At 57.8% G+C, this 24,485-nt stretch overlaps 2 protein-coding genes across 4 annotated transcripts; one reads left to right on the forward strand and one right to left on the reverse strand.

Moving 5' to 3' along the window:
• Positions 1-1,034: 1,034 nt before the first annotated feature.
• Positions 1,035-16,313, forward strand: MUC4 (mucin 4, cell surface associated). The gene is made up of 29 exons (XM_042042238.1): positions 1,035-1,181; positions 1,528-1,731; positions 1,827-5,999; positions 6,309-6,448; positions 6,638-6,802; positions 6,881-7,036; positions 7,169-7,299; positions 7,532-7,620; positions 7,927-8,103; positions 8,196-8,339; positions 8,437-8,556; positions 8,754-8,956; positions 9,665-9,743; positions 9,989-10,159; positions 10,349-10,450; positions 10,655-10,891; positions 11,278-11,412; positions 11,502-11,680; positions 11,778-11,937; positions 12,017-12,115; positions 12,696-12,878; positions 12,971-13,044; positions 13,346-13,410; positions 13,699-13,898; positions 14,107-14,275; positions 14,361-14,534; positions 15,405-15,442; positions 15,526-15,623; positions 15,845-16,313. The coding sequence occupies exons 1-29, from the start codon at positions 1,118-1,120 to the stop codon at positions 15,899-15,901; spliced, it is 7,986 nt and encodes a 2,661-aa protein (XP_041898172.1). The 5' UTR covers positions 1,035-1,117; the 3' UTR covers positions 15,902-16,313.
• A 475-nt stretch (positions 16,314-16,788) lies between these two features.
• On the reverse strand, positions 16,789-24,479 carry LOC121671049 (mucin-4-like). Of its 3 annotated transcripts, none has more exons than XM_042042241.1 (11): positions 23,977-24,479; positions 21,912-22,051; positions 21,456-21,620; positions 21,027-21,182; positions 20,407-20,537; positions 19,459-19,547; positions 18,862-19,041; positions 18,291-18,443; positions 17,960-18,079; positions 17,612-17,653; positions 16,789-17,487 (listed from the first exon to the last, which is right to left on the reverse strand). In XM_042042241.1, exons 1-11 carry the CDS (start codon positions 24,353-24,355, stop codon positions 17,471-17,473), a joined length of 1,572 nt encoding a protein of 523 aa, XP_041898175.1. In that variant the 5' UTR covers positions 24,356-24,479; the 3' UTR covers positions 16,789-17,470. The 3 variants fall into 3 exon arrangements, with proteins under 3 accessions (XP_041898175.1, XP_041898173.1, XP_041898174.1); XM_042042239.1 differs by having other exon boundaries at positions 23,386-24,479; XM_042042240.1 differs by lacking the exon at positions 23,977-24,479 and adding an exon at positions 22,713-23,478.
• Between the last annotated feature and the right edge of the window lie 6 nt (positions 24,480-24,485).

Consider the following 24,485-nt stretch of genomic DNA (forward strand, 5'->3'; position numbering starts at 1 on the left):
GCTGGTAGCTTCAGAGGAGAGACCCCGCCATGCACAGTGGGGAAGGGCTGCCTCGGCATGACCGTGGATCCCTCCCTGTGGTAGATGGTACCTGGCCACAGCCTGTGTACCCAGAGCTCCCTCAGCTCTGGTCCTCTGGCCGCCCTGACCATGGACGGGGAACTGGTGCTGCTGTGAGCACGGTCACGCGTCGCTGCTTGGGACTCTGTGCTTCTGTGTTCCCATGTGAGGTGCAGCCACCATGGCAGGGCTGTCAGTGAAGTGAGGAAGGCACAACACCATCACTGACTTACTTCCCCCTCCTTAAGTGGTCCTGGAGCTGGGTGAGACCCTGTGAAGAAGCAAACTCATTTTCTGCAGTGACTTCCCTGGGTCCGTTCATGCAGCTGGGTCCATCCAGCCTCTGTCCCTGGTGGAAGGTGACCTGCAACCCAGGGCAATGCCTGGCACCATTGCCCGTGTGGGAACAACCCCCCCACTCCATCCGGGTTTGTGTGGGCGTTTGCCGCGATGGGCAGATAACGCCTGGGACCGGCAGTGCCGAAGGGGGGGACAGGGCAGGGCTAGTACGTGGGACCCCAAGGCATCAGTGGTAGCCTGCTCCTTCCTTCTTCCTCCTTGGTGACGGGCCAACCCCTGCCAGGGGTTATCGGCCGTGCAGCCGAGCGTGGAGGAACCTGACAGCAAACAGAAGGGTGCATGGGGGTGCAGAGCCCAGCACTGACCCACCCCTCCCAGAGATATTTGGGACCCCTGTCCCCACCTGTCATCCCAGTGCCTTTAGGCCAAGTAACTTTGAAAGCCCCCGGGTGCTCCCCAGGAGCTGGGGACCACAGCCTTGGGCTGTCAACAACGGGGTCAGCCCGGGAAGGACCCTAAAGCTTCCCATGGCAAAATGGGTGTGTCCCCCAGCAACAGTGGGTCCCCTGAACTGGGACGCTGCCACCTCAGCGCAGGCTGCGAGGACAGAGACGTCAGTGCCCCAGGCGGGGCACGTGGCGTCCCTGTCCCCCCCACCTGGGGGAGTGCTCACCGCCGGAGCCACCCGTTGCGCGCTCCCCTGAGGCAGTGAGAGCTGCAGCCCTGTCGCCTTCCTCCCTGACGCCCAAGAAGCACTATGGGGTGCCGGGGTCCGTGGCCGCTTTGGAGCTGGGTGCTGTGGGGGTTCTGGGTGCTGCCAGGTAAGTGCCAGGGTCCCTCGCACTGCTCCGGGCTGACCAGGTGGCTGATACCATGTGGGTGACGGGCTTTTAAACAACTCTCCGGCTGCTACAACGCTGCAAGGTTGAGCCCGAGGGCCCGGCCGGGGTTTGGCCCGTCTCTGTCCGCGGGTGCCAAAGCTTTGTCGTGGTCCCCAGTTGCAGCAGGGGAAGGTGGCAGGAATTGTGGATCAAATAGGGAGACTCACCCTGGGAGAAGGTGCCTGTCTTGTTCTTGGTCCTGCGGCAGAACGGAGGAGGGACAGGGGTGATGGGGACTCCGGGCTGTTCTTTTCCTCATCCTGCCCTCACCCACCTTCTGCACAAGCCGGGAAGATGAAGGGGCAGCCCCTTGTCCCCACGCTGGACCCATCAGAGTCGGGCAGCATCTCCCATGTGGCCGACAGCACGAGCGCCGAGCTGCCTTCAGACATGGGCATGTGCCAGGCGCTCCCCACAGCCGCAGCCGCACGGGCAGAGCTGCCCTCTCCCGCCGGCCCGACCACCGCCTCCGTGGGCAGCCAGAGCTCAGGTAAGGCCGGCAGGCAGCTGGCCGCGGGCAGGTTCCTGCCTGCTGGGGCCGCGGTGGGGTTGATCCAGCTGGAGCTGCCTTGTCTCGCTCCACAGGCATCCTGGTGCCACAGGCAACAGCGAGAGGGCTGCTCCCATCTGAAAGCCGTGGTGAGCAGGAGGGGCCACCCAGCCCGGCAGCTCTCCCTGGGGGTCCAGCTATGCAAGGCAGCCCCCAGGCAGGGTCAGGGGCTGGGGTCTCCCCTCCAGATGCTGCCGGCCACCCAACCAGCGTCCCTCCAGCTCCCACCACCGCTTGGCACGTGCAGCTTCTGTCCTCCAAGCCAACGGGGTACGCGGTGAGTCTTGCCATGGGTGCTGTCGCTGCAGAGGAGATGCCAGTGACAGCATGGACCACAGAGCCACTGCTCCCCCAGGATGAGCACAGCGCAGGGTCGTCACCCCCCAGGACAAGCAGGAGCTCTGCTGGGCCACGAGCCACTGCCATGCTCCTGTCCCAGCAGGTCGTACTGGGGCTGAGTGAGGCCACCTCACCTTTGGCCACAGCTGCCAGCATCTCTCAGGACAGGGGCAACCCCATGAACATGGCAGCAGCCTCAACCAGCCCCCCCAACACAGCCACGGAGGAAGCCAGCCTGGCAGCCCCACCATCTGCAGACCTCCCGAGTGCATCCTTGGCAAAGGTCACCTTTTCTTCTGCCACCATTGGCACCGGCAAGGCTACAGAACCAGGGACACGAACCTTATCCAACACTGACCACAGTGCCTCACAGGACCCTCCTGGGCCTCCCACTCAGCTGCCTCCAGCCCTTTTGCCCCAGCTTCCTGATGATGCTGCGCTGGGCACAGGGGAGACACCTCCCCCCAGCCACAGCGCAGCCCCCACCGCTGCTGGACATGGGCTGCCTGGAGCCAATGCTGTCACCCAACCCCAGGCAACAACAGGAGCTCCGGGCACACTGGCTACAGTGATGGATGTCGTGGCTGGAGACCACATCCCACCTCTGGGAAGCACCAGTGCTGAGCTGGTGTCCATCAGGAATGAGGCCAAAACCAAAGCCACAGCAGGCACTGCCATCTCGGAGACCAAGGACGTGCCAGGGGGGCTCAGCATGAGTCTGTCCCCACATGCAGCTCTCAATGATCCTGAGGGTTCCTCTTCAAGGCCCTTTCTGCGCTCCATGGGCTCTCTGCTCCCTCAGTCCCTCTCAACAGGCCTTGGGACCACCACAGCAGAGGCAGCTGCAGGCAGATCTCCTCCAGCCACTCGCAGCATGGCCATGCCCTTGTCCCTCATGGGCACCAGTGGAACAAAGCCAGACAGGGCCCCTCAAGCTGCTGCTGCTGCACCATCACCTTCCATTGCTGAATATGGCATCGGGACTGTGACAACTACCCATCCATCCTCCTTTGTTAGCAACACTCCAATTACTGAAGCAGAGATGGGATCAGCATCACTGGCCAGTGGCAGTGCCACTGCAATGCCAGGGGACACTGAAGCCACCCTGCCTGTACCTGATACACACCCCAGCCACAGCCAGCCAGGTCCCACAGCAGGCTCAACAACCCCAGGAAATGGTGTCACACCCAGATCTGCACAAACCCCAGTGCTCTGGGCTGGGCTCCAAATTGTGGAAGCTGCAGGGACAGAGATGCTGTCACCCAATGCTGCACCAGGCACTGGCACAGCTGTATCAGATACCCCTGGGGGGCCCAGAGCAGTCACTGTCCCCATGGCACCGCAAGCAGACATGCCCCCTCTCCTGGAAGGCAGAGCCAGTGTAGGGATGGCTCTGGAGGTGTCCCCATCCAGCATACCCCAAGAGATGGCAGCAATCACGTCCCCGCTGTCCCCAGCTGCCCCCCTGCAAGCAATGGGGGCTTCAGGTGACCTCCAGCCTGATGGCAGCACCACAGGGCGAGGGATGGGGATGGGGTTCCTGGAAGTGAGCACAGAGGAGAACCCAGGTGCCAGTGCAGCGGGGCCAGCTCCCAGCCACATGATTGTCACTGCACGACCATCATCAGAGCCACCTGCCACTGAGGACAAGCCCACAGCTAGGATCACCTCGCCAGCTGTTGGCCACACAAATGCATGGGAGACTACAGCTTCATCCTGGCCAGGTGCCGCAGGTACCACTGCCCATGTGGACAGCACCCGCTCCGAGAGCGGCACCAAGGGTGCAGCACCCTCAGCCAGCACCAGCAGCACCCGTGTCCCTGACTCCAATGCCACTGGCACAAGCCTGGCCACCATGCTGGCCACCACACCATCCACCACCACATTCCTCAGCACTACCCTGCCAGTCACCTCAACAGGTGGGGAGACCTTTGTGACCAGGGTCACCACAGCCACACCATCTGCCACAGCACAGGCCACCAGCACCAGCAGTGCCCTATCCCTTGCTGTAACACACAGTGAGACAAGTGGAGGTGGGCAGCCTGTCCCATCCCCAGCAGCACGTAACCCCTTGGTGGAGACAACTCTTGGATCCTGGGACATCCTTGGTTCCAGCACTGCTGTTGCAATGTCCAACTCTCTCCTCCCCAGCCTGCACAGCCCAACAGAGGAGGCAACAACAGCCCCCTTATCCCTGCTTGGTGTTGGTGCAACTGGGGTGGCAGCAGCTGGACAGACTCCCACCGAGTCAGCAAAAGGCACCACTTCTCCTACACCCATCAGCTACCACGACATGGGATTAGCAGCAAGCACGTCACCTCCTGCCTTCCAGACATCTCCAGGGGCACCTGCTTGGGGGGAGAAAACAGCCACCACTGCAGGCAGCACCACAGACACTGCTGCAGGAAACACCACAGACACTGCTGCAGGAAACACCACGGCCACTGCTGCAGGAAACACCACAGCCACCACTGCAGGAAACACCACAGCCATCACTGCAGGAAACACCACAGCCATTGCTGCAGGGAATACCACAGCCACCGCTGCAGGGAACACCACAGCCACCGCTGCAGGGAACGCCACAGCCATCGCTGCAGGAAACACCACAGCCATCACTGCAGGAAACACCACAGCCACCGCTGCAGGGAACACCACAGCCACCACTGCAGGAAACACCACAGCCATTGATGCAGGAAACACCACAGCCATTGCTGCAGGGAACACCACAGCCACCGCTGCAGGGAACACCACAGCCATCACTGCAGGAAACACCACAGCCACCACTGCAGGGAACGCCACAGCCATCACTGCAGGAAACACCACAGCCACCACTGCAGGAAACACCACAGCCATCGCTGCAGGAAACACCACAGCCATTGCTGCAGGGAACACCACAGCCATCACTGCAGGAAACACCACAGCCATCACTGCAGGAAACACCACAGCCATTGCTGCAGGGAACACCACAGCCATTGCTGCAGGGAACACCACAGCCATCACTGCAGGAAACACCACAGCCACCACTGCAGGAAACACCACAGCCATCGCTGCAGGGAACACCACAGCCACCACTGCAGGAAACACCACAGCCATCGCTGCAGGGAACACCACAGCCATCACTGCAGGAAACACCACAGCCATTGCTGCAGGGAACACCACAGCCATCACTGCAGGAAACACCACAGCCATCACTGCAGGAAACACCACAGCCACCGCTGCAGGGAACACCACAGCCACCACTGCAGGGAACACCACAGCCATCACTGCAGGGAACACCACAGCCACCACTGCAGGCAGCATGATAGCCACCGCTGCAGGGAACTCCACAGCCATCACTGCAGGGAACACCACAGCCACCACTGCAGGCAGCATGATAGCCACCGCTGCAGGAAACACCACAGCCACCACTGCAGGAAACACCACAGCCACCGCTGCAGGGAGCACCACAGCCACCGCTGCAGGGAATGCCACAGCCATTGCTGCAGGGAATGCCACAGCCATTGCTGCAGGCAACGCCACAGCCACCACTGCAGGGAACTCCACAGCCACCACTGCAGGGAACACCACAGCCACCGCTGCAGGGAACACCACAGCCACCGCTGCAGGGAACACCACAGCCATCACTGCAGGCAGCACCACAGCTATTGCATCCACAGCCCCAGTGAGCCCAGCCAAGGATGTGGGAAGTCTCCCAGCCCCAGGAACCACGGCGCCAGTGAGACAAACAGCCACCACCAGCCCTGCCACCACCCTGGCTCATCCCTTTGGGACACAGAGAGGACCATCCACAGCACCAAGCACATCTGCCCGGACCACCACTGGGCACAGAAATCCTGCCCCTGAGCCCCAACCCCCCCATGAGCTTATCAGTAAGTAGATTTTCTTTTTCCCAAAGCCAAGAGTAGGAAAGGGGTTTTCAGCCAGTCAAGCCCTGGGATGGATGAGGCCTGGTCCAGGGTATCTCATATGCGTAGCACATTGGGCTGCCAGATTAATGGGAAAAGGCAAAATTGGACATTTGAGAGCATCCCAAAAGTGGGTTAAAAATTGGGTTACAATCCATCAGAGCACAGGCACAGCATCCTGGCAGCAAGCAGGTAGGTTTATCCTGACTGCAGGATGGATAAAAAGACATTAATGATTTTACACCTTTTCCGTTGATCTCCTGCCCATGCCAGAGCCAGCGGCCTCACTCTACCCCTTTGGCATGGAAGGAGCGGACCAAGAGTATGTCCGGAGGATGGTGGACTTCAACTCACCCCTGTTCAAGCCAGAGATTGGATTTCCCTTTGGGAAGTCGCTGCGAGATACTCTCTACGTGAGTGCCCCCCTTGGTGAGCACATAATGGATGTGCCACCTTTTTGGTAAAAAAAACCCCAATGAAATGGAGCAGAAACCAAATTTCATCTGAATATCTCTTTTTTTACATTCAAAATGGTTGGTTTCTGCTCACCCATGGAGGCTAAAACGTATCCCAGTCAGCAAATAACAAGTTCTTTTGCTTAGTTTACAGATAACGGACAGATCATTTTTCCACCCACGGACAACTACGTCCCATCCAACCCCAACCCCCCTCCCCGGGGCTTCACTGGCCAGGAAAGCTTGCCAATGGTGGCTGTCTTTTGGGATGATGCAGACTTTTCCAAGGGTGTTGGCACCACCTGGTACCAGGTGAGGGCCACCAGAGGTGTTCTGGGAGAATCCAGTTCCTGGCTCACTCATTTAACTCTCTCTCTTGCCATCTGGCAGGAGTACTCTACACTCAGCTCTACACAAGACCCCGTTGTGCAGGATGTGGAAGCAAAGATTGAGAAATACCTGAAAATCTCCTATGTAGCAAAATGGACCTTGAAGGTGACGTGGGAAAAGGCTCCAGCATACCCATCCCGGAGGGATGACACTCAGGTGAGCAGTGGGGGACCCAGGTGACAGAGAGGACTGTTGGTGGCTGTTTCAAGTCTCACCGCCTCATTCTGGGCTGCAGGGAGAGCAGGGGAGGTTTTGGGGGTGCTAAGGGGGTGCCTTGGGTTTCTCCAGACGAGCACCTACCAGGCAGTTCTCACCACCGACGGGAACCGCTCCTTCGCCCTGCTGCTCTACCAGGATGGTGGGATGCGCTGGGACTACACCAAGCTGGCTGCAGCCAATGTGCTGATCGGCTTCTCCAGGTGCTGCACGTGTGTCACTGGGTTTTGGGACAGCAGGGATTTGTTCCAGCACTGTGTTGGGACTGTCTGAGGCATTACCCCCAGGAGAGCCCAGCTGCCACTCATAGAGCAACCCCACCCCATTTAAACACTTTCTCTTGCAAACTGCAGCAGTTCCCACCCCAGCTGCTCTATGGGGAGAGGAGGAGGGCTGTGTTGGAAGGATGACCCCAAACCTCATCTCTCCACACAGCGGCAATGGCTATGCCCAAAACAATGAGCTGACCCAGAAGCCACCAGCTGCCAAGTACCGACCAGACCAGCACAGCAGCACCGACTCCGGTACGGCACTGGGGGGTCCTCGGGCGGGTGGGGAAGCGGGACCTGTGTGCTCTGTGCTGGGAGCGTGACCCCAGCACCCATCCCTGGGAGGTGACGGGCCAGCAAAGCCACTGGACAAGAGCTGGCCACCAAGAGCAGGCTGTGGGTGTCCCCTGTCCTGCTGTGGCTTGCCACAGCCCCGCTGGCTCTAGAGGGAGCCTGGAGACCTCGTGTGAGGTCAGTGGCCAGGGACAGCTGTCCCACGGGATCCCTCAGCACAAGGTGAGACCCCAGCTGAGCGGTGCCGATCTCTGGTTGCTGCCCCAGATGTGCGCGGGCTGTGGATTTACAGACTGGACAGTCGCTCCCGGGTGAATTACAGGCTGCAGTGCCTGGCGTGGCTGGACACAGAGCCAGCGCCGGCCACCTGGAACAGACAGCTGCCACCGTGCCCCTGCTCCCGGCCCCAGGCAGAGCTGGATCCCCGCTACCACTGGAGCAGAGGTACCAAGGACAGCCCCCCAGGACCAGCTGCAGAGTGGGAGGATGGTCCCTTCCTGCTCTGAGGACAGCTGTGATGCCCCCCACTATTTCAGGCCCAGCAGACACCTCCGTGAGGATGCTGCGCACTGCATCCCCCAGCCCAGCTGGAGCTGGGGTGCGATGTCTGTACCAAGGTGGGAGCTTGCTTGAAGGCTGGCAGGAGAGATCATGGAGCCTTCCCTTCCACACTGCCACTGGTAAGTGGGAGCTGGCATTCCCTCACCCTGAAATATCCCCAGCATCAAGTACAGGCAGAGCAAGGGCTCTGACACACCCCAGCACTTTCCTCCACAGACAAGGAGCTGGAAGCATTTGACTGGTGCTGCCGGCGTGTGGGGAAGCCCCTGTTCTGTGCCAGGTTTGCTGAGAAGAGACCGAGGGTTGGCTGTGAGGGATACGTGCCGCCCACACCCGGTGAGTCCCCAGGCTCTGCCTCTGCTGTGCCAGGGCACTGAGCTGTGCATGGACCCCATGCATTACTCACACTTTGCAGTATGCCAGTGCGGGCTGCTGAGCCACCACAGCTCTGGGGCTGCTCTTCTCCCTGAAATGACACCAACATTTGCTCTTCTTCCTCCCCCCAAAACGGCTCCATCCCCTTTGGACCCCAGCTGGTGCCTTCGGGGACCCTCACATCACCACCCTGGATGGACTCACCTACACCTTCAATGGGCTCGGGGATTTTGTCCTGCTACTGGCCAGTAATGCCCAGACCAGCTTCATTTTGCAAGGACGCACAGCACAGACTGGCATGGCCCAGGCCACCAACTTTGTGGCCTTTGCTGCCCAGTACATCTCCAACACCACCACAACAGTGAGTAGGAGTGCCCTGGGTATGAGTCTGAGCCTCTAATGGGAGGGTCCCCTCTGGCAAGCTGGGCATCACCTCTGCATCACCTACAAGTGGGTGGGACCTGAGGGGCATGCTGTCTCCTTTTCCTGCCACCTCCCGCTACTCCAACAAAGTACTAATAGTGGTTGGATGGACTAATATTCACCAGGCACAGGTCTAACAACTCCTTCTAATGGGCCAGCAAGGGCTGGAGACTCTGAAGGAACATGGTCTGCTTCACCTTGTTCATTGCACACTCTTTGTCCTGACACTTTAGTACAAGCGACTGCTCTTCCTGACTTTGCAGAATTGCTCCCCACAGCCGTTTAGTTTCATTAAGCAGAATGTCCTGGTGTCACCAGGAACAGCCATTGAATAGCATGAGGAGGGGGCTCAGAGCTGGCAGCCCACCAGCACAGCTCTCCATGCTGTCGAGGTCAGCTGAGCAGTGGTGGTGGCGTGGGTGTGCCCCTTGCCAGTGGTGATGGGCACCTGGCTGTCCTCTTCTGTGCAAACATCAAAGCTGCTGTGTCGTGTGTCTGCTGGGGTGAAGAACACACCAACGCAGGCCCCAGGGCTGAGCCTCTCTTCATGGGCTGGAGGAGGATGGGATTTAATTGTTCCCAGCATGGGGGGACAGCAGGAAGGGAAAGCAGAGGGGCTGACTGGGACATCCACCATGATTTTCAGGTTGAGTGGACCTTGGGGAGCCAGGATGACATCCAAGTCCTCCTGAACAACGAAACTGTCCAGTTTTCCTATTCCCAAGGTGAGCAAGATCTGCTGTTAAATGCTAAATGTATGTGGGGAGGACCAGAGATGTCCCCATCCCCTGGGACCAGCCCTGCCCCGTGCGAGGGCAGCCATCCTGAGATCCATCAAACGTCTCTCACCTGCACCTGTCCCTGATTTGGGTGGGGTGGATGGGGAGCACTTCCCTCCATGAATCCATGGTCGTCGTTTCAGATCCCAGCCTTGTGTGGACTCTCCCTCTGTGCTCTCCTTCTCTTGCAGACCTGGGTGATGAGGTCTACTACAGCCCTGGTGTCCTGCTAATCAACGCCTCCTCTGTCACGGCTGTCTTCAATGGGGCCATCTCTGTCTCCATCTCGGCTGCCTCTGGGATCCTCAGCGTGGTCTGCAGCCTGCCCGACTGGTACCGAAACAGCACCAGGGGCCTCCTGGGTGAGGGCTTCTGGCACCACCGCAGAGCCGGGGTGCAAATTCTCTTCCCACTCTAAAGTAGGCTAGAAAACTGGGGAATTGTGCTTGTGAGGGCAGGGACACCTGGGTGTAAACTAAACACTGGCCAGCACCAGAGAGGAGGTCAACTCTGGCAGGCGGGATTCCAGTCCTCTGGTGCTGCTCCACCAGGTGTGTGGGACCATGACCCCACAGATGACTTCCAGATGCCAAATGGTACCAGCATCCCAGTGAACAGCAGTGAGGAGAAGATCTACAGCTATGGGATGACCTGTAAGTCCGGGCTTAGGATCTCCCTTGATGATCCCCTCCTTCTTGCACCTTCTGGCCATGCTTTGGCTTGAGATACCTAAACACTTGCCTGAGCAAAAGCAGTGCCAAGGGCAGGTGTTTGGTGTCCCCACTGCTCTGTGAAAAGGAACCCTAAAATACAACAAACCTTAAAATGGCCTGTATACATGGTGTGCTCTCTTGCAGGGGCTGTTGGGGAGCACAGCCTGTTTGCTCAGCCTCTGGACTCAGCAGCACTGAACTTCACACCCTTCTTCTTGTCTCGGCTGCGGCAGGAGAATGAAAGCCAGTACCAGCTGGCAGCCTCGCAGTGTCACGGCAGCAAGGAGTGCATCTACGATTCGCTGAGCACAGGGAGCTTGACCCTGGGCCTGGCCACCCAGAGCCTTGCAGCCGACTTCCAGCAGAGGAAGACAGCACTCAGTAAGTGGAACACATCCTCACCTCCGAGAGGGCATGGCTTGGATGTAACTGGGCAGTGCCCTGCTCCTTTCCTGGGCTCTCTTGCTTCGTATGAGACAGGAGAGAAGTCACCAAGATCTTGGATTTGCACTGCCCAGCTGGCTTGTCTCCGGTCCTGGGAGATGCTACCAGGAGGACAGTTGCCACCAAGATTTTGGAACTGCATTTCCTGGAACTGCATTTCTGGCTTGTCTCCAAACGTGGGAGATGCCACCATGCTGTGCAACATAAGGGCCTTGTTGGTGGGAAGCCGTGACAAGTTCTGCCTGGGGTCCCGTCCTCACTGAGGGGGACTCAGAGCCAAGGGGTGACACGGCCACTTGTGTGCTGGGCTGCTCTTTCCTCAGATGCCTTCCCTCCCGTCATCACCGGTGACCCATCAATCACAGCCTTCAGGACAGAGAGGGTCAGAAGGCAGTACCAGGCCTTGGGGGCAGGTGCACGCTTCATTCCCCATCTCTCACCAGAGCTCAACATATCGGGTAAGGAAGGAGAGATGGAGCAGCTGGGATGGGAAGGAATGGGAAGGAATTCTTCTGCCACCTCTAACTGGCATCTCTCCTCCTGGCAGAGAATGGCACCCTGATATGGGAACCCCACGGGATAGCCCCATTCACCATCAACCTGGAGGCTGTTGGGTCCAACAACATCTCTGCACTCCTCCAGCTCCGCTTCACCCTTTGCAGATGCAGCAGGAGCCAGGAGTGTGACTACAGCAACACTGTCACTGTCAGGGAGTCTTCCCTGCAGGTAGTGTGCCTGTCCCCACGCCAGCTGTGCTGGCTGTCTTCTCTGTCCACTCACCCTCCTCACATACCCTAAGCCAGTGTCACCATCCCCTTCCCAGCTGGCAGCCTGCAGATGTGAGAGTGGCTACTCGGGTCCCTTCTGCCAGGACCCTCCAGACCCCTGCGCCCAGGGATGCTTCCCCGGTGTGGGATGTGACCCTTTCAGTGGCTGTGGCCCCTGCCCAGCTGGCCTGACAGGGGATGGACAGCACTGCTCAGGTGACAAGGGCTCACACCACGGCCACTGGGACCCCAGCCGAGGCGTTTGTCCCGGTGCCATAGTGCATTGCCTCGGCAGATATCGATGAGTGTGCGCAGGGGACGGAGTGCCCAGGGAACAACACCTGCACCAACACCGTGGGCAGCTACATCTGCTCCTGCCTGGCCAGTGAGCAGGGTGAGTATGGGGTCCCTGGCAGGCATGGTCCTTGTCCTCATCACCACCAGGCTCTGTGGAGAGAGTTCCTGAGGGACCCAGGCTGGCCAGAGAGGAGAGGAGAGGAGGGAGAGCTGGCTGAGCTCTGTCCCCAAACCCTTGCTGTCATTAACAGAAGGGACCAGAGTCCAGCTACCACTCGTGTTCCCAGGCCATAGATCTCACTAATCCGCTGGGAAGGGAGATTTTTCCCATGCAATTTTTCTCCTTGAGAAAAATTCTCATCCCAGCAAAGTTCAAATGCACATGCGGAAGTTGGGGGCTAAATCAAGCTCTGTTTTAAGATTGCTGTGGTGGGGTTGGGTTGATGGCTTTTGCTCTTGTTCTAATGCATCAGTCTGGGATTTATGAAGGGCAAATAGCTCCAGCTGGGAGGAGGGAGAGTGGGGCTTTTCCTTGAATTTGTACTAAAACTCCTAACACAAAGAAAGAAAAACAAAACTTGGAAAAAAGGCCTTACGAATCAGCTGAGGATGGCTCAGTGAGCTGGGGCTCTGCCCTGCAGCCAGGTTCATACCTTACCATGCTCTCCGTCCCACAGGTGAGAGGCCAGGCTGTGGCTCAGCCTGTGGCTACCACTCCTGCCCTGAGGGCTACTGCAGCAACGGGGGACACTGCCACCTTCACCCCATCACCTGTGCCCCCACCTGCGCCTGCCCTCCGGCTTTCACCGACCAGCGCTGCCTGGTGGCAGGGGGGGATTTTCGGCCACTGCCCAGCTCAGGTGGGTACCTGTGCCCTGCATGGGGTGAAACCCAACCCCACTCACCCTGGTCCTGGGATGCCAGAGCCACCTCTGTGGCTTTCCCCCAGCAGATCTCCCTCGGAGAAGCATCCAGATGAGGATCAAGACGCTGCAAAACACCACTGCTGAGGAAGTCAACAGCACTGTATGTCACTGGAGGGGATGGGCTCAGAGCAGGGGACACACTGGCATACTGGGCAATGTGGCAGCTTGGGGTGCCCATGCCTCTGTATGCCCTCCCACGGGATCTCTGGGCATAAGGGGAGGAAGCACCAAGTGCACGATTATGACTGCAGCTGTGGCCATGTGCCACGTCCCCAGCAAATGAACCAAAGGCCAGAGCAACCCTTGGGGCTTGGCCACCATGCCCACAACACTCATCAACCTTTCCCCATCCTGGTGTCGTTCTGCCCTCCCCTAATGCCTTCTTCCTCCCCCCGCTGCAGGTCTCAGCCATCCTGGACTCCCTGGAGGTAAAGGCTTTCCAGAGCAACACCAACATTACTCAGACGTGAGTTAGATGTGAAGCAGCCCGTGACCACTCCAAGGATCTGGTGGAGCAGGGCTGAGCATGGGCCCGGGGAGTTTGGTGCACAAAGGGCATTTTCCCCCAGCTCAGAATCTGTTTTTCCAGCCCTCATGCTAGTAAACCCTTGGAGACACCAGCCAGTTGGCACCTTCCATTCCTGCCTCATCCCTTCTTTACCATCACGCAAATGGGGATACTGAGGCACGGTGAGGCTCAGTCACTCTGTCAGGCAGCAGCAGCTCTGTCAGCAGCCCCCTCTTTTCTCTGCAGGACAGACAGCGATGGCTTCACCTTTGTGGTGGTGGCCGAGTTTGCCTATGACAGCCGCGGCACCGTCATCCGCTTCCTGAACGAGGAGCTGCCCGCGGCCATCACCAGCGCCTTCAACGCGCGGCGGGGGCGACGGGAGGCAGGCACGGGGCTCCTCTTCCAGCGCCTGCACCAGGACAACATCACTGACCTGGTGAAGCGTGAGTTGCTCCTGGCACTGAGCTGGGGAGTGCAGGAGGATTACCCCACTGTCCCCATTGTCCCCATAACCCTGGCGATTGGTTCACACTCATGGGGGAGGCACGTGGGCAGCCCCCCAACCCCAGGCATGGATCCAGCTTGGGGAGACTTGGGGAAGCATCAAGAGGTGTCGCTGCAAGGCTGAACCCATGTGCTTTCCCTCCCCAGTGACAGTGGACGAGCTGAGGGACTATTTCCCCTGCTCTCTGTATGGCTACAAAGGCTATCGGCTCCACTACATGGGGACCATCGGCTTCGTCTGCATCTCCCCGTGCAAGATGGGCTATTGCCAACACGGTGGCCAGTGCCAGCACCTGCCCGAGGGGCCCACGTGCAGGTAGCAGCAGCCCTGGGGTGGACGAGGCCACCCTGCACAGCTGCTTCTCCCCATGGCATCACTGCTCCTCCCTCCCCATCCACAGCTGCCTGCCCTTCTCCATCTACTCCCCGGCTGGCGCCCAGTGCGAGTGGCTGGCCATCAGCCTGGCTGCCTTTCTCGGCATCCTGCTGGGAGCCCTGGCTCTGCTCTGCCTCCTGTTTGCCATCGCCTGCCTGGCCCTGCACCTCTGCCGCCAGCACCGCCGCCAGCACCAGGGGTGAGCCGTGGGCTGGACCTGCACAGGAGAGGGTGCTGGGCGTGTGGCAGGTTGGGTGTCAGAGAGAAAAACTGATCGAAAATCCACATTTGAAAGATCCACCACTGGTAGAACTCTGGTTTGGGCAGGGGGGCCCTGCCCTGGGGGAAGGGTTGGGTGACCTTTTAACATCTTACAGCCCCTTTCCCAGGCATCTGCTGCTCGGGGGGGGATGGGGGAGGGGGGGTGCGATAGCATCAGTGGGTTGAACATTAGCTCATTAGCTTTCCTTTTTTCCCCTATGTTAGGGAATGTTTGCATTTCTTCCTCATCCCACCCAGTACTCGGTTACAGACTGGCTTTCTATTTAATTTTAATTTGAATGCCACCCAAATTATTTCCACTGCAATTCACATGGGTCTGGAAAGAGCTGGCCTGGAGTGAGGAAGAAGTCGTTTCAGGATTGGACCTTGCTCTTCTGCAGAGCAGGGAGTTAGCAGAAGAATGGCAAAGTGCAAGGCTGGGGTGGAAACACCAGCATCTCCTTCCCCGCCCCCCAGCCCTTGGTCGTGCAGTGGCAATCCACACTCAGGGGAAGCTTAGACCCCCAAGCCCATGGCTCTGGTCAGAGCTGTGTCCTGCCCATGCTCCCAGCTCCCTGCCAGCCCTGGAGCCAGGGATCTCCGGGAAGATCCTCTGTTCATTTGCACTTGTGGCAAGGAAAGAAATTGTGTGTGCACAACAACTGGGGCTTTTCCTCCTCTTACAGCCCCATCTTACCCCTGCAGTCAGTCACTGCTCCCCTTTGCCATCTGACTCAGACACCAGGATCAGGCAGGCGTTTTCCCAGCCTCTGCTGACCTGTTGTCCCTTTTCTGTCCCCTCTCTCAGGGCCAAGGAGACCTTGTGGAGGACACGACCCTTTTCCTGTGAGTACATGCCTGTAAAACTCCCCCTACCATGGCTCTGCTTCACCCCAGTCCTCAAGCTCTGCTCATCTTCCCGGCTCCAGCTTTAATGATGGCAGGAGAGCAAGCAGAGCCCACCCTCTCCCACTCCCTGGAAAGGCATTGGAAACTGCAGCTCCAGGCCATTGACCCCTCAGTCCAGGTCTGCCCTGGGGTTACTGTCTCCATGGGGTGTTGGGGTGGGGAACTTTGGGCTGGGGATGGAATACTGGCCCTGTGCCTCAAAGGTGCTCAGGAGCTGTGCCTCATCCTGAAGCATCATGGATGCTTTGGCCAGCACTGGGATCTGTGCCACCGTCTGAACTCGTCGCTAGGCACAGAGCCAGTGCCACACTGACAGCATGGCCTGTCCCTCCTTTACAGATAAGAATCCAGAGACCCCACGTTATGCCTCCCAGCCAGCCCCCCCAGCAGCCCTAACCTGCCACTGGTCCTGTTCTGGCACCTCCAGGCTCACAGAGAAGCCAGACGCTGCTGGCTGCTCCACTGCTTGCTGTCAAGGTCTGCAGCAGCAGCAACACATGGAAGCAGGGGACAGGCAGCTGCCTTTTGGGCTGTGGGAGGATTCGCTCTGGAGGAAGTGCTTTTTTGAATGAAAAATGTGGGTTTATGTGGGGTGACCAAAGCAGAATTTCACTTTCCCCTGGCTACCTGCAGAGACAACAGGGACCATCCTTAAATGTTTCTGCACCAGGGTATGCACTAGTGTGATATAACCAGACCCTGCAGAGCCCCTGAGAGCAGGGTCAGGTGGGGCAATGCAGTGATTGTAACCCCTTAGGAACCAAATAGAATAAACCAAAAATGTTGGCTTGCTGTTCAATTATCTGCACCTCATGGGTCCCTGCTCCAACCCTGCTTCACTGTCGTCGAGCCTTCAAGTCCCTGCTTTCTGCTGGTCTCATTCACAGAACCAAAGTGAAAATGGATGTAGATTTTTTGGTTGCTTCATCCCCTCATTTTCGCTACAAAGCTGCAAGTCTCTTCACACTGCTTTCATGGATACTGCTTACAGTGGCTCAGATCATGCAGGTCAGGCTCTGGTCTCCACAAACATCCCACAGCCCTTCAACCCTGTGATTAGGAGATGTTGATCCAAGGAGGGTGTATCAGACCCCATCAGACCTCCAACTCCCACCCCATTCACTGCCCTCGACCCTGGCTTATCTGCATCTCCAGCACTAAATCCAAGGACAGAAGTATCCTGTAATCCTGCTGCTCCAAGCCTGCCCCGTCACTGCTTCCCACCCCACTTTGGGAGAGGACATGGCTGCTGAAGGATCAGTGATGCTCAAATGCTTCCAAGGTCTTATTGAACAAACAGGATTTGACAATGATTTATTTTTTTTAAGAAAGGAAGATGCTTTCTTACACACAAAAAATTATTTTTCTCCCAACATTTCTGATCATGGGGTTGCATTTTGCCCTCACACACCCAGCAGACGTACTGATCTGATTCTGGCTTGATCTGGAGGATTGTCCCTTCTCCTGAGCACAGGGGCTGGGGGAACACTCAGGGAGGGATGGCTGGGAAACAGAAGTGGGGGACAAGACAGGACAGGCTCACAGGACGAGCCTGGTGCACCCTGGCATTTAAGGGCTTGGCCACAGTCAACCCACACGTGGTGTTTAAACCCTTTCCCTGGGTGCCAGGGGTCCAGCCTCACCCTGCAGCGTGGGAGCACAGTGGGATGTAGGAAGGACAAGGGTGGTGTGTGTAGTGGGGGGTACTTGCCCACCTCCCCAACAGTTCTGCCCCTCAGCTGCAGCTGGTAAAGGGCGACTAAAGCAACTGAATCCTTGGGACAAGTCTGGGTTAGAAACGTGAACTTGTGCCAGGGCAGGCAACTGCAGGCACTGGCCAAGTGAGCTGCCCTGCGTAGTGGGCAGGGGTGATGGGTTCTGGGTGGGACATGAGAGAAGAGCAGATCAAAGGACTTAGAGGATCAGCCATGGCCCAGAACGTGCTGTGGGTGTGCAACCTCCCAGTTACTTGTCCTCTCCGTCTGCAAAGAAGAAATGAGATTTGCTCAGCCACCTTCTCCCTGTGGGGCAAGCTGGGAGCTCCCAGGGCATTTTCTTGCAGGGGCACATGGACAGAGGGAAAGGAGACCCCACAATCCTGCTCACCTATCTGCTCATCCGAGTCATTCTCTGCCTCCTCCAAGGAATCTGTTGAGGGTTGCAAGAAAGCTCCACATCAGCTTACACCGTAACCACATTTGCTGTGCTCCTCCTCCCCTCCCAGTGCCGTCACCTCCAGACTGTGCTGGTGGTTATCTGCTGAAGGAGATGCCCCTACAACCCTGCACAGCCCAGGGCATGGCACAACCTGCACATGGGCAACCCAAAACCCTTCCCCCATCTGCCCAGGGCTCTTGCTGCCTTAACCACAGGGAGGCTGGGACATTCCCAGTCCCCTCCCAACCCTGGGCACCAAGACAGCATCACCCCAGTGCACGTGAGCTGCAAACCCACCCATGCTGGGGGACTGGTATCCGTCACAGCCAATCTTCGGCCTCTTCTCACTGTAGTGGGCGCAGAGCTGGGCACTGCCCGCCCGGTTACAGCACCAGTCGTACAGCTTCAGCTCCTGGTCTGGAGGCAAAAAGGAGAGTGAGGGGCTGAAGGGAAGAGGAGGGGGAGATGGGCTAGTTACAGGTGAGGTTTTCCTTGGCTTTTGGCAGCTCCACACTCCCTCCAAGTAAAAAAGCATGTCAGGAAACAGGTTGGCATAGAGATTAAAATTATTTACAGGCTACAACAATGCCAGCCTCAGCCAAGAGATGCCAAGGCTGGCTGTGCTTACCACGGTAGGGTGACGCCTGCCTGAAGAACCTCCAGTACCTCTCCTGCCGCCCCTCGATGAGCTGGTTCTGGCTGTCGTACAGGCAGCGGACGCCGGCGCCGTGCTGGTTGGGGGAGGCCGAGTGCAGCATGGAGACACGGGCACCCCACCTGCCTGCAATGGGGCAGCAGTGAGCCTTTGGCTGCTCTGCCTGGCCAGCACACCTGCCTCGGGGCAAGAATCAGGCCAGAGCTGGCTCCTTGTTATCCACCACTCTCACCAAATCACCCACGGTGCTAGAGGGGTTTGGATGATCTGATGGAGACCATCCGAGTGGTCCCCCAGGATGAGACCCTGGTCCCCAGCATCCCTATGCAGGTCAGACCAACTCTGGCCAGTCTAATAAGACAGGAACAGGTCAGCCCTCAATCCTCCTTGCTTTTCCTGTCTCTGAAGGGTAGGCCAGTCCCCCTCTTCTTTTCCTTAGGGTCACCTGCCCACCCTGCCAAGTGGGACCCCAGCACTCTCGCAGGGAAGGTGGAGAGGGACAGCTTGGGGATGAGGAGAGTGAGGAAGCAGCATGTCCACTTGCCTCCACGGCTGCTCTTGAAGCGTGGGTCCTGCTGCCCTTGCTGCAGGGAGCAAGGGCAGGTGGGCAGGCCCTGGCTCCATATCCTGGGCTCCTGCTGCTGCCCCGTCCATGCCAGACACTTCAGCTGGTAGTTGTAGCCCACGCGGCTCTCCAGCTTGTAAATCCACAATCCACGGAGGTCTGAGCAGGGAGAGAAACCATGAGCTGTCATGTCTGACCCAGGGGACCACAGGGGCTGTTTTGTCTCAAGCTGAGAGTCACATGATGCTGATGCTGGAAGCTAAACCCATGTTGCCTCTTAGTCATGGGACCCCATGCTCAACAGCCACTCAACAGCAGGGAAACGGGGGGAGAGGCTCCTGCCAAAGAAGAAAGCCTTTGGATAGAGCCATTGGGACAAAAAGTGTCCATGGGCACAGCAGGAATGTTTCAGCCTCAGGGCATAGCTGGTATCCAGGGGAAGCAAGTTTTATGTGCTTGGGAGGGAAAGCCTGGCATTGGTGAATTCAGTGAGAGCCTCGCCATAGTGGCAGGCTGGATTTCATTCCCTGGGATTATCCTCCTCCTTGCGAACCCACCCCAGCTCTGTGGCACTACCTGTGTTGTAGCCCCTGAACTGGTCAGGGCGATATTTGGCAGCTGGAGGTCTCTTAGTCAGGTCATCGTTGTGGTAAAAGCCATCCCCACTGAGTGAAGAGGAAAGAGGAAAAATCAGGGGTTGCTCTTCCCAGGTGGGATTATCCCAGCCTCAGCCCCAGCCCCAGCCTGCCCTTCAGCCATCCTGTTCCCGTGCCAGTGGGATTGCAGCACCCACATGGCAGCTCTGGGGACAAGAGGGCAAAGGCATGAGCTGCCCCAGCTGGCTTCCTCCTCTACACAGGGTGCAGTTCTTTTTGGGTGCTGCAAACACTCCTGCTGCATCAGGGGCTGAGCCCACAGACATCTGAAAACCCCCACGAGCTGCTTCCATGGTTTCCAGCATTTTGCTGAGTGATTTGGAGCAGAAACCCACGAGTGGCCATGCACACACACACACACACACATGCCTGTGCCGCCTGCACTTCCCATCCTGGCCACCTTTTCCTTGCCCAGCTGCAGCAAGCAGCTAATGGGAAAACCCTGGAGACAGTGTGTACAGGGCAAGACATAATGCAAGGAGGCAGGAAGCAACTGCTCTGGCCAAGCACGGAAATCCCTTCCCTCGGCTGGTGCAAAGTTCAACAAACATCCCCTGTTTCCCACTCCTTCCACCCAAACCGCCAGGATGCTGGGGGCCCAGGACTCCAGAGGAATTTGTGGATCTTAAAACAAGCACAGCCCAGCAAGACAGCATGCTGCAGAGTGATCCAGTCCCTAGTGGGGCAAATTTGTTTGTGAGGGCCCTATATGCTAAGGCTGTATGGACATACAGACCTCCTCTGGGCTGTCCTCATCCTTGTAGGGCACTCCTCGGGACATGGGGGAAGGATTCAACCAGCCAGAGCTGTGGGTGGGATGCAACCCAGTGCTCAGAGGAGGCAGGGATGGGGTGCTGAGCTGCTGTACCTGGTGTAGCCGATGAGCACATTGGTGGAAGTGAGCCTGGTGTAATCCCATTGCATGCCTCCATCCTGGTACAGCATCAGGATGTACGACCTGAAGCCATCGGTGGTCAGGACAGCCTGGTATGTGATTGTCTGGGGAGAAGTGTTGCAGACAGGTAAGAAAGTGAGTGAAGATGTGGGGCTTAAAATTGGAGTGTAGGTCAGTGCTCACTGGGAAACAGCAGAACTGAAGTCTGGAGGGAAACAAGGCAAACACAGCCAAGGCTGGTTCACATTTCGCATGGAAAATGTGATGGTTTTACTTTGAAGCTGTTCCATGAAAAGCTTCAAATTCACCCAAATTTATGCCTCTGAAAAACAGCGTTTCTGGTGTGCAATAAACTCCCACCACATTAAAGAGAAAGGTTTTATGGAATGGGAGAAGTTCTACTAAAGATATCCCTCAAAAAACCTAAAAACCACCAAAACATGGGCACAGCCCAGGTCTTTTTGGCAAAAATTCTTCAAGACTGGCCTCTGTCATAAAACTGGTTCTTATTTTCAGGCACAGAGAGGGTCACTGACTGTGGTCTTGGGGATTTCTGACTACTCAACAGCGCCTGTGTTCCACCAGTCCCTTACCTTCCGGGTGTCAGTCCTTGCTGCATAGACAGGTGCCTTCTCCCAGGTGATTTTCAGGGTCCAGACTGCAGAGTAGGAGGACCTCAGGTACCGCCGGACCTTCGCTTCCACGTCACGGACGAACGGAGGCTTGGCCGTGTTGAGGGTGGAGAACTCCTGTGGGTTGGGAACAAACAAGTCTGCTTTAGCTCCCAGTAGTAGGCCTAGACTGGGGTCACGCACAGACCCCTGTAACCAAGGTGCTGGATGGGATTTGGATGGCTCAAGAGGTGACACAGCACCAACAGCTCTTAGATTTGGCTCAGAAAAGGGAAAAACTGTTCACGAGCTCCATTAATTAAACATCTCAAGAGGCATCCACAGAATAGGGGATGAGTTTATAACCGAAAGGTGTTTCGTGCAATCATGCACCCACGTGGCTTCACTCACCTGGTAAAACGTGGTGCCAACACCTCTGGAGAAGTCAGCATTGTCCCAAAACACGGCGATCATGGGAACCTCTTCGTGGCCATTGAAGCCGCTGGGAGGAGGGTTGGGGTACGTGAGGACGCTGTTGTCCGAGGCTGGGAAAATGATCTGTCCATTGTCTGTAAACTGAGCAGAGGGATCCCTCCGTCAGGTGAGATCAGGACCAGCAGCAGTCCCTGGCATGGGGCTGGCAGCCCTCCCATTTCCAAGTCCATTTTGAGCAACGCCCAAGGAAAGCCACCGCCTGCCACTGCTGAAACGGCCACAAAGTCACCTCCTGCTGCAAATAGACCACAGCAGCATCCCAGTAGCTTCAGCCCTGCAAGAGTCCCATCCCAGGCACGTGGTCCCTGGTGCCTCTCCCAGGTTTTTGGGTGATGGCCGCTTGCCCAATGAGTCAAGCCCAAGTAGACTCACATAGAGAGAGCTGCGCAGGGTCTTCCCAAATGGGAATCCAGTCTCAGGCTTGAAAAGCGGAGAATTAAAATCCACTCTCCTTTCCACGTACTCCTGATCATTTTCCCTTGTCCCATACCCATAGAGGGGCACAGCTGGAACTGGAAAAGAAAACAAAGAAACAAAGAAACAAACAGTAAAACCAAACCACGTTTACAGCAAAGCCTTTGGTCTGTGTCAAAAAATTTTAAAGGGCTGAAATTATTTTGCTTCCACTGCGACACAGCCTGGGCAGCAGAAGGATGGGCGACACTGCCAGTAGTCTCCAGGGACACTCTGCATGTCACCTTCCTGTGCGGGAGCTTGTTCCCACCCCTTTCACTGCCTTACTCAAACACAGCTGCCCTAAACCTGCTACGATGGCCTTTGTGGTAAGTGTTCCCTGCTTCAACCAGCCCTGTTGGGACACTGCCATTAGGACGGGAAGAACATCATACAAGGATTGTGCCAGGGGACAGTACAGAATTAAACACCCACAGCTCTTTCTAGAGATTTTACAGCCTCCAGTTCCCTATTTATGTCTGTTAAAAAAAAAAACACTTGGAGGGAATGGGTTTTCCAGCTGATGGGACTGTATTGAAGGCAGGCTCACCCTGCCAACAGTGCAAGCTCATGTGCAGGGGCTCCTCATGCTGTGTCTCCCCCAGAGTCCTGTCTTCAAATAGATCCCTTGTTTTCTAGGCACTGAATGTCCCTGAGGATGGTCCGTCAGGAAACTGGATGCGTTAGTCACACTCAGGCTGCTCTGCGAGCATCACATACCTGCGGGACTGGGCAGCAGGGCTGGGACAGCTGCTGGCCCTCCTGGTGGAGCTGGAACCACGGGGGATGATGCGCGGGAGGTGACAGTGGCTGCTCCTGGCCTGGGAAGCACCTCCCTGCCCCTGGGCACGGGGGCTGGTGGGGCTGGGCCGGCGAGGGTCGGGCTGCAGGGTGTGGCAGGGTGTGCAGTGGCTGGGAACCCGCCCTGGGATCCCCCCTGGCCTGGGAAGGCTCCAGAAAGGCTCGACCCAGACGTGGCAGGGGCTCTGTTTGCCAGGCTGGTGGTCAGCTCCCTGCCCAGGAATGGCTGCAGGGCAGCGGGTGATGAGCCACCAGCAGGTCCTGGCCCCAGGGTTTTTGCGCCGGGACTGCCAGCAGTGATGCCAGCGGGAGGAAGGCCAGGGAGCCCTGGACTCCCTCCAGGTGGGGAGTGAGTCTCCATATGTGCCCCGGATCCAGCAGCACTGGGAAGCAGACGGGTTACATCCCCTTGCACTGCCATCGTTCCATGGAGCACAGGACTCGCTTCTCCAGGAACAGGGCTGTCAGCATCCCCAGAGGGGGCTCTGGGGCTTCCTGGCTGGGGGGGGAGGCAGGACCAAGGCAGGGCCCCCTGGCACAGCAGCCCCCAGCTCTCCCTCTCCACCTGCAGGGGACCCCACTATTGACTCACGTGCCAAAAGCCCAGGGTTGGCAGACGGCCCCTCTGCAGAATTTCCTCTCTGTGGGGCAGAAGGCAGCACGGGGGCAGCGTTGGGGGATATGGGAGCATGAGGGGAAGCTTCTCCCAAAGGTGCCGGCATGCCTGAGGCCACCTCATCTTCAAGAGACCACGACTGAGCACCTCCAGCTTCTTCTGACAGCCCACCTGGTGACACTGGCAGCAGGGGCCTGCTCCCACTCTGGGTGCCAGGGGCAGAGTTGGGGTCCCCATTAGGTGCCAGCCCTGAGCTCAGCCCATGTCCAGGGAGAAGCAGAGAAGCAGCCACTGAGGTGGTCATGCCATTGGAAACGCCATTGTTGTCTGGAGCCACTGGGACCAGGCTGGCACCAGGGGAAGGTTCCCCATTCACCAAGGCTCCTCCAGGCACCTCCACCACATCGACTTTGCTCAGTTTTCCATCAGAAAGTTCAGTACTGGCACCACTTTGGGTGCCAGGGGCAGATACAGATGCTTCCTGAGAGCCAGCAGCCTCCAAGCTTGTGTTCAAGTCACCACCAGCTCCAGCAGCTCCAGGAAGGCTTGTTTCACCAGCAGCCTCACCTGTCCTCCCAGGTAATGAAGACCCCTCTGCAGACGAGGAAGAGGATGCAGACTGCAATGCATCTCCTGTTTCTCCATCAAGGGTTTCTGAACCAGCTGGTCCCATTCCGGTAGGAGCTTGGGACTGCCCTGCAGACCCTCCACCACCAACCACTTCACTTGCCCCTTCTTCTGCAGCAGGAAGGACGCCAGTGCCAGCACCCAGGGAGGGCTGAGCACCTTCAGCAACACTGCCTGCTCCTTCGAGTGCACCCAGGCTGGATGGATCGGAAAGAGAGGGTGCTGCAACATCACCACTGGGAGAGGCTGAACCAGATGAGGAACCTGCATCAGGCAGTTGATCCTGCTGAGGGCTGACAGCTGAAGGATTTGTCTCCATATGGGGACTTCCACTCTCTGGGTTTCCTGCCTGTGCCACATCCCCTGCACTCTCAGTCCCCTGCACCAGACCAAGCCCTGGGCGAGTTTCACCATCTGGAGAGGCCGGGAACAGACTGTCAGGGCCAGGG

The sequence above is a fragment of the Corvus kubaryi genome, unplaced genomic scaffold, assembly GCF_017639235.1.
Source record: "Corvus kubaryi isolate FWS band 111438036 unplaced genomic scaffold, C.kubaryi_AGA036_p1.0 37397, whole genome shotgun sequence".
NCBI lineage: Eukaryota > Metazoa > Chordata > Aves > Passeriformes > Corvidae > Corvus > Corvus kubaryi.

Bases quoted from the DNA above. Each gene is read 5' to 3' on its own strand.
- MUC4 (XM_042042238.1), top strand. From the start codon at position 1,118: ATGGGGTGCCGGGGTCCGTGGCCGCTTTGGAGCTGGGTGCTGTGGGGG. The intron at 13,045-13,345 runs GTATGTCACTGG...CCCCCGCTGCAG, and splicing joins CTGAGGAAGTCAACAGCACT to GTCTCAGCCATCCTGGACTC. The intron at 15,443-15,525 runs GTGAGTACATGC...TCCCGGCTCCAG, and splicing joins GAGGACACGACCCTTTTCCT to CTTTAATGATGGCAGGAGAG.
- LOC121671049 (XM_042042239.1), bottom strand. From the start codon at position 24,355: ATGGAGACAAATCCTTCAGCTGTCAGCCCTCAGCAGGATCAACTGCCT. The intron at 21,621-21,911 runs GTGAGTCTACTT...CCCTCTGCTCAG, and splicing joins CCCTGCGCAGCTCTCTCTAT to TTTACAGACAATGGACAGAT. The intron at 19,548-20,406 runs GTACAGCAGCTC...CTCTTCACTCAG, and splicing joins GTGCTCATCGGCTACACCAG to TGGGGATGGCTTTTACCACA.